The sequence below is a fragment of the Mastigoproctus giganteus genome, chromosome 2 (genome assembly GCF_048544385.1).
Source record: "Mastigoproctus giganteus isolate SK-2022 chromosome 2, ASM4854438v1, whole genome shotgun sequence".
Classification (NCBI taxonomy): domain Eukaryota; kingdom Metazoa; phylum Arthropoda; class Arachnida; order Uropygi; family Thelyphonidae; genus Mastigoproctus; species Mastigoproctus giganteus.
In genome coordinates this window covers 123,641,895-123,654,007 of record NC_143576.1, presented here as the reverse complement: position 1 = coordinate 123,654,007, position 12,113 = coordinate 123,641,895, and the positions used below count along the sequence as shown (strand labels likewise).

At 32.8% G+C, this 12,113-nt stretch overlaps 1 protein-coding gene across 1 annotated transcript in view; it reads left to right on the top strand.

Annotated features, from left to right (window-relative positions):
* Nucleotides 1-12,113, top strand: part of LOC150089540 (abnormal spindle-like microcephaly-associated protein homolog) — a 309,620-nt gene that overhangs the window by 214,122 nt on the left and 83,385 nt on the right. Inside the window, exon 10 of the mRNA XM_090390020.1 lies at nt 7,428-7,730. Within this exon, the coding sequence (XP_090246146.1) occupies nt 7,428-7,730 (303 nt within the window). The remainder of the gene's footprint in view (nt 1-7,427; nt 7,731-12,113) is intronic.

The window sequence follows — 12,113 nt, the reverse complement described above, 5'->3', positions numbered from 1 at the left end:
GAGTACAGTTGACCCCTGCTTAACGCTGATAATTTGTTCCGGAAAAACAGAGCGTTAAGCAAGCGCATATTCCCGTAATGTAACACATATGTATTTGGTGAATTGCAGTCTATGCCATAGGATATTTCCTAATAAATAATAAACGGTAGTGAAAAGACGCATAAATATCAGTCAAAATATTTAATATTCAAAAAGTTGTACATATAAAATATTCTCCATTCCATACGTATATAATTATGTGATAAGTAATTACATTATGTATCAAAATTAAACTTAAAATGCTAATTAAAATCATGAATTTATTAATCCGATGGCGCTGGGCTGTCGAGTTTTTGTGTAGCTTTGATCGATTTTGGATTGTACTTTGGCCCTCTTCCTGGTAAACTAAAAGGGGTTTTACTTTAAATCCCCCACAGCATTACCACCGAACAATAAAGTTCCTTTATAAATAGAGAACAATAAAGGCTCCTTGATCTGCACTTGAGGTTTCTCCCTGGAGTTTAAATCTATGGAACCATCCCTTACTAGCTTTAAATGGTTCTACTTTTTCTTTAATAATAATTAACTTAACGAAATTCTGTGTTAGATATTATCTTCAATAAAATTATTTAGAAGTCTCCATTTCAATCATAATGGCTGGCCTAGCCCTAACCAATTTAGTTGCTTGCAGTGGAACAGCTGTCTTTCCCACTTCTAAAATTAAGTCTTTATTTTTTATAATTGTTCTTACAGATAAACCTGCCAGTCCTAAATTATTGCACACATCCACTTGTCGTTGAACGGAATCAATTTGCTTCAAAACATCTAATTTAATTTTCAAATTCAGTCTTTTTCTTACCTTCGTAGTCTCCGTACCGCATCCAGACATTGTTGCTTTTTAATTCTTATTTGCCCTTATTAACTATTTGAAAATGTAACTGCATTGCATTAATTATGATACACTGTTCGAGTAAACTGTCCGTTATGGACGATGTCTAACACTATACTAAGTGATGACTAGGACTATGGATAAATGCACGTATTACAAGCAATATACTTGATCATATTTTAAAATATTGATCTCGGAACTACGTAACAAGTCACTGTACTGCAATTAAATTGGTGTGGGAGAAAATTTCCCAAGCTGGCGTGGGAAACATTTTAATGCTGTTTTGCTATTCATTTTCTAGCTATCGACTACATCAGATGAAACATTTTTGTTAAACATTCCAAAAATTCAATCTGTCGCTGGTAAAAGAGCATTATAATATAAGAACAATGTTAAAGCAAATCAGCATAGAGTGAACTGCATTATAACAAGAGCCTCCTGTACTGTAATAATATTTTTATTTTATTTAATGTATTAATAAATAATTTAACTTTAAAAATCCATTTATAAACATGCAACAAAATACGTAACGAATAAAATTTTAAAATTTTTTAAAGGTAGGATTATTTATTTATTTTTTGTTTTTTTGTTAGTTCAGTGTTAGTTAAAATGCAAAACTCATTTTTCCAAGAATTTTAGTATTTCAGAGTCACAAAAGAAAATATATATAATGCTAAACATTTTAAATACTACTTAATTTTAATTGTTAGTATTTATATGAATTGACAATTTAAATCTCTAATTTTGAACTTCTGTAAAAAATTTATTAAAGAAAAATTCCTACAGTGCAGTTATAAACATGTAATCTTTATCGTCAAATTCTTTTCCCTTATTTTTATTTCTATACCATTCATATTTCTCTGACAGAAATTTTTTTTGGTATGATACTGGTTTTTTTTTTTTTTTTTTGTTTTTTGTTTTTTGTGTGTTTTTTTAACTTTTCATAGAATTGGCTGCAGTCTTCAGAAAAATTACATTTTATAATCAACAACTTTAATGTTGTGGAAACATTAAATTGACTTTTTTCTAAAGACCACAACATTTTTAGCCGCAAAAATACTCTCTCTCTCTACCCGAGCCGACATTCTTAGTAGACAGAGCAAATTCTACCAAATTGATATATTGTCAATAGAACTTAGCTTGGATTTAAATTTGAGATATAGCTTGGATTTTAAATGTGTAAATATTTCTAACCAAACGTTTTCACAAGAACTATTTTGCTGTCTCCATCTGGTAATTTTTCTTCCACAAACCTTTTTACAAGACAATATTGATCCAATAACTTGTCTCTATTTACAATTTATTTATAATTTTCCTCATATTTAGACTCAGAAAAATAGTAAGAAATCTCAACATCTTTCCATTCAGGCAATACAATCAGATTTAGCCAGTCAAAAACAGAAGTACTGTCAGACGACTTCTCCCTCAGTTCAAAATATTCTATAGTGCAAACATAGAATTGGCAAATGATGTTTTGGAACGTATTAGAACTCGTACTGTATTTTTTGTTTAAGCCCTTTCCGGAACATTTTTTTATTTTACAGATTAAAAGTATGCATCGTGCGAATACTCATTGTATAGTTTGTGTTTTTTATAATTTTTTTAGTAGAAAATACATGGGCATAATTAATCCATTTAGGCTATCCTGAGTTATCTTGTGTATGCCAAAAAGTTTTTAAATTATATAGATTTTTTTTAATAAATTAGCGCTTGAGCTAAAAGAAAGGAACAGAAAAACACTCTTTACTACTCATTATGTAAATAAATTTAAAAAATCAAGTGGAAAGCACAAGCAGTAACCTCCCACCACAAGCAATAATCGTGAACTAACTACATTCTGACACACGGCCACCGCAAGTGGATAGGCGAGGTAAGCATCGCTTACGGGTGGCAGTTCAGGTGGGTGCCAAAATATTTTTCAATATAGTTTTCTAATTGGTTAACGCTTATCAGTATTCAGCATTTAGGATGGCAAATTTTCTTTTGCTTACTGGCGACACATAGGAACGGCCTTAATGTTCTGATATTGCTGTACAATAAGTGAAATGAAAGCCAGTCGTCTGCTACCAGGCATAAGAAAATCCTGGGAAATCTCAGGATTTATCTGGCTAATTTTGCATTAGCCAGATAAATGCCCGAGAAAATACGTTTCAATCCTAAATTTTGAGATATTATTGTTTGGTTCGGGTATTATTATATCCTGAGATATTTCGTATAGTTCCAAATAACTTTAAAACTAAAAACAAGATCTCGGGATAATCCATGAAGAGATTAATTCCTCTCGTCCTTTTGTTGGGACAAACTTTAATCTATTTTCAAGTTTAGATTTTAATAACTGCAATTTGCGATAAACTTCGGAAGCTGAGATATTTACTCGCTCTATTCGCTCAATGCTCCGATTGAATTTTCAAGCTGACTTTGAACAACTAATAACCAAAATTTCACATTTTGATCTTTAAAGAAATTTAAAATTAACGTAGGACACTTTGGTTGATTCAAAAAGTAATTTTTCAAAACGTTTCTGAAATTCTGTTTATCGCAGGTAGCAAAGAAAGAAAACACGTATGCTATGCTGAAGTAAATTTTTATACTCAACATCAACCTTTTCACATGCAAAAGCTCCTTTCTGCAGCTGCACAAGTGACACTCAAACTCCTTTCTGCAGCTTCACAAGCAAGTCTGTCATTTTTTGGGTTCAGTCTTCTGAAAAATAACTTAACTCTTGAACAAGAAACTGCAGATTTGTGTTTCTTCTTTTAATTGATCTTTTATATCTTTATGACCCCCATGGGATTGAACATGTCGACAAACATTATGTACAGGAAACACAATCAGGAGATATCAACTTGAGAAAAGGAAATTCTGCATGTAGCATGAAACGTGCATTTTCCTTTTTTTCTTGACATTGTTGAAAATAAAAATTTATTACTTATTATAGTTATGTTAAGACTTCTCCAGTGGTCTTTTAAATAATAGATACTTTTTAATGAACAATATTTGCTCTGAGGGTAGTTAGAGAAAAGTTCACAGACTTCCAGGCGTGCACAGGCTGCCATATGGTTTAGTTAGTTCACTATCTGGTTGTATAATAGATATGTGTTTGAGATTTAGTATAGCATGATAATTTTTTTATGACATATTTATTGTTTACATAAGATTCTACATTTGTGAATAATTCTTTTATTAAGTAACTTAAATTCCTTAGGAAGTTAGTGTTAATTAATCTCTATGGAATAGAAAAATAGACCAATAAAAATTTTACAGTTGAAATAAAAATATTTTTAAACTTGCCAGGACAACAGTCTAAAATCCAGGACTGTCCGAGCTAAACCCATACATATGGTCACCCTATGGATAGGTGATGTGGAAAGTGTTTTTTTTTTTTTGCTGATGCTTTATAAACATGGCTTTCTTGCACCATTTGCCACTACTAATATTAGTATTAGTATGGAAAATATGTTTAACACTGGGTAATGTTTATTAAAATGCAACAGATTATAAGAATAGAAGATTCAAGGCAACCTACAGTTAAATACTATATGCTCTTCTGTTCTGTTTTTAGCCACTGAACAGTCTTTTGGAGGCGTGTAAAAATAACACTCCTTGGGATAGTATCAACTCCTCCATCCCCAGGAATGTAGCCCAGAGAATTTGTAGAAGGGAAATTTAGGAGAAATTAAAAGCCTCTGGTTTAACTTGGACTTTAAAAGCAAGCAGCTAATAGTGGCATAACTGACATTATGCACTCAAGGTATTCCTTGAGTGGCATAATGTGTAGGTAAACTGTGTTGTTTGAAGATATTAAAACACTCAAAACCTATGTTGGTATTTTTATGTTTATTTTCAAATTGGAAATATGTACATAATGGAGTCAAACATTTCTTGGTATTTCTTACCACTTCTTCGGTGACAGCTGTCTTTGTATTATCAGTCAGAAAAGAAGAAAAGATCACTTTGGTACAAAAAGAGCAGCTCAGCTCAGTCTTAAGTTCTTGTGAGCGAAGTGATCTTTTGTGACAGTGATATTGCAAAGAGATATTGTCACTGAAGAAGTGGTAAGAAAATATCACGAAACTTTTGACTCCATTGTGTACAAAAATTTGGAAATAAATATAATACCAATATAGGTTTTGAGTGCTTCATTATCTTCAAACAAAAAAAATCTTTTGTCAACAACAAAAGTGTGCACGTACTAGTTTTTCCCCATGCTGTAACTCTCAGACAAAAAATTCCAACTCTACACCTTTTCAACTTATTTAAAAAATGTTTGTTTATGCCCCTTGTTTAAATCAGGGAGCACAAACAAACATAAGTACTAGTAACAAATATGCTGAACAAGGTACATGACACCTAGTAGCGTGAATCATTTATAATGGTGAAAATTTTACCTTAATTCATTTTACTATACTCTCGCAGTGTCCTGTAGATTTCTAAGGTACCTGTTTGTCAAGCTCTGCTGCCTGCATATTCGAAGTCTTTCCTTATATGGGTGCCCTTTTGCAGATCTCACCAAGTGAGTTGTCCATCATTTGCCCCTTTTAAGGAGATTGATGTGTATTTTTAGATTGTCTCAATACTTGAACACAGTTTTTCCAGGTGCAGTTGGATTATGACCTTATCTCTATAAGCAAATGGTCAATATATCATTGACAGGACACTGAGCCTTGCTGCTATTTATGCTGCTCAGAAAACTTCATTCTATCATAACTTCCAAATCCTTTTCTTCCTTTACTGTTTTTGATTCAACCCCACTAAATGTATAAGTTATTTTGGGGTTACTATTTCCCCATATGCAAGACCTTTCATTTTGCTTAATCAAACCATAGATAGCACTTTTCTGATCATCCATGAAGCCTACCCAAGCTACCTTGTCGGGAAGGGGTGCTGTTTAGCGCTGATCATTAACCACTCTCCCAATCTCTGCATCATTGGCAAATTTCCTGATGCAGAAAAAGCCTTGCTCTCTGCATATTTTGACTTTTAATACCACTAAAAATAAATTCATGATAACAAAAACAAACTAAAGAAATACTAAAAGCCATTGTGTAACTAGTGACTCAAGCTTTTGTGCAGCTGAAAAACTGTGCAACCAATTGGTGTTATGAATGCTAAATGTGTAACTAGTGATTCTACTTATCATGAGACTGAAGGAAAAAGATGACAGTTGTGTGGCTCTTTTATAGCTGTTTTAAATACGTCTGATTACAATTCAAAATTAATCTTTGCCACAACTTGGACATTTTTGCTTTTAGGAGAAATTTCCAATGCTTGACAAAGCAAAAGCAAAAAGACCTTCAAATATTTTCTTTGTAAAGAAACTAGAATGTCCATGGTAGACTTGTCTGAAGGGTTCCCCTTCTCAACAATGACTTCATCCAGATAACTCATTGCTGTTCTCCTTCTCCCATCAACTTCTGCAGTTCTCAGCATCAGGAGTGAAGTTGGATGGAATAACAAAGAAACAATTTCCAAGGAATCTCTAAACTATAACAAATTGTGATGCAGGCTTCTTCCCTTCTCCTTCAAGATGAAATTAAATGTCAGTTGGACAAGTCTGCTTCACTCAAATCTTACATATTTGTCAAACGAATGACAAGAATGGTTGGCATTAGAAATAAAGGACTATCGTAAAGCCAGCAATAGCAATTCATTCCATATCTGAGGCCACAATTTTGAACTGTAATATGACAAGATAAAAAAATATGAATACCCTAGCCCAGAAGAGTTGATATGTTCTGTGTATCTAATGCTAAACTTCAAAGATGAAGAAGATCGGTTGAATGTCACCAAGTTAACTAACAGTAATGTCACAATAAACAACACATCATTTATGGAATTCATGTTACAGCAAATCATATTGTGTATGTGCACGTTAAGTTATCAGTATACCTGCTTTCCATTATTCTTGCAATTTTGCTACTGAGTACAACAGTGTGTGTTTTGCACCCTGAAATTTTTTTTAGCTTAGTTAAATTAATTTATATTTTATTTTGTGTATAATACCAGCAATAATGACTTAGTAAGGTTATAACATAAAGGAAAAAAAAAAAAAAAAAAAAGGTAAATTGCAGCCATTATCAACCCACTGCAGGATGGAAGCCTCCTCAACAATTCATGCTGAGGAAAATGGACCATAATCTGCCATGCTGTTTCAGTGTGGACTACAGATTGACCGTATTTAGTAGTCAGGGGCTTGAACCCCAGCCTACTGAAAGAGCGTGTTGCACTCCCACTCCTGGCCACTTGGCTATGAAGACATGGTACAATAATCGTGTCATTTGAAATCTGTATTGTAACTACCCATTCTGTTTTGTAGTCAAGGACATTTTAATATTTCAGTTAAGCTTAACCTTTGTACTAATACATTGGTTGCATGGGAATCATTTTGACCTCTTTTCTTTACTTTTATTATTATTATTTTTTTTTTTCTTGCACTGACTTTTATTGGAAATCCATCCTGTTCAGTATGGAGTAACCTGCAATGCTTTCCAAAGTAATTTATTATGCAGCAGATACTGTCTTAAAATTTTTAAACTATCTTGTATATGATTACTAATAGGCTAGTGTATATTTAGTGAGCTATGTAAATGTTTTAGTTGTAGAAAAATTTGGTTTATTTATGTTATTAGATAATTCAGACGTTAAAAGTCAAAATTTTCAGCTTCAAAAATTAGGTGGAATTCCAATTGTTAGTCAGCCTTCTGATATGTCCAACACGATTCCAGATGAAAAACTAGTAATTACTCTAATCACATATTTAAATGCTCGTCTAATGGATCTTAGCCAAGAGATCAAAGCTGCTCGAATCATTCAGTTAGCATGGAGAAACTGGCATCTCGGGAAACAGATGAAAAGACTTGAGGTATGTATATGCTTATTTTGTTTTCATTCTGTATATTTCTCAATTGAAATTCTAAATTCAAAAAAATTTATTCATTTCATTCCTTTGAATAATTTGGTGCCTATAGGATCCCCACATGCCTGAAGTGCAGTTGAAAAAGATATCTAGTGTAATTTAAAACACTGCAAAAACATTAATCAAACTGTGTGGGGCACAGAAAATGCAAATAAAAAAAAATAATAATAAATCAGAGTTTTATAATAAAAACTAATTCAAACAAAAAATTTGTTTGTTCATGTTGCACTGATCCTAGCACCTTCCGGTGGTCAATGTGATGTTGCATTTTGAATCCTAGTGCTCGATCTGTTCACCTCTGCTACACAAATAAGTGTATTATTAAATATATCCAAAAGAAATAACTTCCTGTTTGTAAGTATGGTAGTGATTGTGTTTCAGACAAAATTTCAGTGTCTTTAGATGTGTCACTTCAACAAAATGGTTCAGAAACACTGATCTAGAGAATGGAGAGAAAGTGACTGAAATTCACTCTCAGGTTTCTTGAACCATTCAAGATTATCTTCTTCTGTACATCGTGTCATGGGAAAATTTTTCATAGTTATTGTACTTCCTAAAGTTTGTATGATAGAAGCAATATATAATGGATCTATTGCTTCACACTCAAGCCCTACTGTCTGTATAGAAAAATACAAATTGAGATTCACCAGACCTGAATAATCAAGAATAATCTTTTGTTGACTGCTCTTGAGAATATCTTCATTGTGAAATGATTTTCAAAAATTTTCACTCTTAGTTAATGTGTTAATAACTTAAGTTTTCAATATAATTTTATTTATTTTTTTTAACTACTAAATAGAAAGTAATGCAGAAATACAAAATATAGATAAGTTAGCCTAATCACAATCCAAAGAAGCTTCACTTTTGGATTTCATGTTTAGCAGACTCGGCTTTATTTTTTTTCTGTTGCCACAGAGCCCTCTTTATCAGCTTCAAATTGTGCAGCACAATTCTAGGGTCTCAAGGTCATGGGGAGATCCCAGAACAATGCAATTATGGCTAGTCCAGAGCCTCTGTGATCTTATTTTTAGGACCTCTAAAAAATGTGTTAGAGGCCCCTAGACTACTTAATTCTGGCATTGCAAACATCAGTTTGTCGGCTTCTTTCGCACTTATATTGTTTTTCTGAATGAATTGCACAATAAGTACTAGAAGTGCAGTAAAAATACCAAAAATACTTTTCCACCATATTGTGTTGACCATCTGTGTGGTGTTCTATATTCAGTTAGTTCTGCAATTTCAATGTTGTTTTTAGTAGAATCTAAACCATGTATCACTGTCACTAAACCATTTATGAATTCAGTTCCTTGATCTTTGTTGAGACATTTACCAATGTCTTGGATCAGTAATGTTTATTAATGTATTGTTTTCTTTTTGCTTGGATAATGGGTTTTTTTTTTTTTTTTCACACAACAAAAGTACTTCCTCTAGTTAGACTTCATCTGGAGTTTGCTTGTGCAAAGTAAACACCAAAAATCTTCTTTTAATGCAGTTTTAGAATGTAACAAATTTTGTTCATTTAACAGACTTAAAGGAGAATTGATGGTTTTAACTATTAATGTTGATGCATGCATTTTTTTTTTTATAAGTCAATGTTCTCACAACACTTGAATTGTTTTCTTCTACCAATAGAGTCAGCATTGTTTTGCTTCTGCAGATTTAAAATTCATAATGTCTCCATCTAGTAAGTTCGGTCTGTGTAGTAGGACAAGTGCAATATGATGATTTTTTGTGAAGTATTGTTATATTTTTTACCAATTCTGCAGAATTCAATTTGACTCTAACAATATTTCAGCAATTTGTTTTTCATCTACTCCGTCCACATAGTTGAAACTTCTAATAGCTGTTTTTAAAAATGTTTTCTTTGAATTCTCTGGAGAAAATTGCAGAAATGTCTATTAATTAGTGCACAATTAGGAAAAATTCACGATTAAGTTGAACCTAATTATATGCATGTGTTGATTGAGATGTCATCTTCAGTTATTGATAGCAAGGGCTCTTTACTACTGCTGCTGGGCACTTTCCTCCGATCGGTAATGTACTCTTGCTTTGTGACATTCATGCATTATCTGAAATTATACTGTTGATGTGCACACTTCAACAGTATACAGAGAGTGCACCTTTTACTGATGAGCTGGCATCTAATCACAGCATATGTTGAACCATGTGGTTTTTAATTTATTTGGTTGCTGACAAGTCTAGGAATTTTTCTAGTTTTCAAAAATTAAAATTATATTTTTAATATAGAACATGAATTTTTCACAGTTTTGTTTAGAAAAGATTAAAAATATAGGTGGCACTAAAAAGGTGAAAAATTTTCAATTATTTTTTGCTGTTTTTTATTTTTATTTATTTTTTTTTTTTCACACGCACAGAGGAATTTTACATTTTCGATTGCCTGACTCAGAGCAGTGTGCATCTTTTTAAACTCAAAATTCCTGTGCACCACCGATATTCAATTTCAAAACAGAGACACATTCTCTTCTCACTAATTGAGTATCATACCCTGGGCACTAAGGCCTGGGCTTGTGTTTAGCTCAGTGACAAATACTGCTATCTGTGGTGTTCTGCCTAAGTTGCTGATATATATATATATATATATATATATATATATATATATTTTTTTTTTTTTTTTTTTTAAATTTAATGTATAGCATCACCTGAATAAGTGAATCCACTAAACATTTAAAAAGCTGAGATACTGCCAGGGACAGCTGTTTCAAAGCTTACTGGGTCTTAGTAGTTCCCAAGTGATCTTTATAAACAAATGTATTCAAAACTGAATAATGTATTTTTGATAGTGGACAGCCAAGCAATTAAAGGTTAAAATGGCTATATTTTTACCTTTAATCCCCAGAATTCAGCAAGGTTTTTGCTCAATCACAATTAAAACAGAATTAGTCAAGTGCAGAATTTGATTCGACTCTGCAATATTTCAATAATTTGTTTTTCATCTACTCCATCACGTAGCTGAAACTCCTATATTGTAGTACAATATAGGAATACAGGAATTCCACCACTTATGTAAGGGTTGTGTTCCACGAAACACTACATAAGTCGGAATTTCCTCCATGCTTGTGCAGCACTTGCAACTGTGCTCGCTGAATTGATTGAATCAAAAAAAGACATGTTCAATGAACATGTAAATAAAATTATTTATTATATTTATTCAATTTTTTATCTCATGTGCAGGAAAAATTACAAAAGCGTGTAATTCAAAAAAATTTCAAAATTATAAAATTACAAAAAAAGAGAGGAGATGGGCATAAATTCAGTAAATTTTACCTCTCGAGCATTGTTGCCAGAATCAATGTATTCAGCTGATAAATACATCGCTGTGGAGATTTAGAAGGGGTCAGCCACTCAACCTTATGAAAGAACATTAATTTATGATGTACGGTGACTTCTTTTCATCATAGATTTCTTTGTAACAAGCAAGCATATCATTCCCCCCTTAACTTTTAAGACTCATTCGCTGTCAGGATCCATCTTTTCAAATTGCCAATGCAATTTCACGAAATGCATTGCCATCTCTCTGGTGATGAAGCGTCTCAGCTCCTCATTTGGTTCATCTTGAGCTTCGTCAGCATTTTCTTGTTTCATTATCGCTGCCTGCAAGTCAATAAGTTCTTCATTAGATAATTCCTTCTATTATTCCTCTGTTAGCTCCTCCATGTCTTTGGCATCAACCTCCAACTGAAGTAGCTCTGCAACCTTTACAATCTTATCTGTAACTTCTTCATATGATTCGTCTTTTTCAAATCCTTTGAAGCCTTTTACGTGCCGTGGGCATATTTTCTTCCATGCGCCATTTAAACAACTTTTAATAATTTCTGCCCAGGCCTTATTAATGTTCAAGATGACGTGGTAAAATCTTAATGTAAAATTTTTCTCATCGTCTACTGCAGACAATGCCTGAGCAAATGTGCGTAAATAGTATGCTTGTAAGTTGAAATAACACCCTGATCCATGGTTAGATGAGTGAAGTCTTGTTTGCCGGTAGAAATATGCCTCATGTTTGAATTGAAATCATCTAGATTCGTAGGATGTCCATTATTATTATATTATTATTACTAGCCATATAGTGCAAGGAAACATGAGACTTAGGCTGCACCAGCTAAAAAAAAAAAAAAAAATTCCGAGTTGCCCCCGAGAGAGAGAGAGAGAGAGAGAGAGAGAGAGAGAGAGAGAGAGAGAGAGAGAGAGAGAGAGAGAGAGAGAGAGAGAGAGAGAGAAAAGGCAATCGCCGAGAAAGAGAAGAATGATGATATCCATCTTGGAAGGAACATTGTTGTTTTTACAATATTTTTCAACCTCTGGAATGAAGCA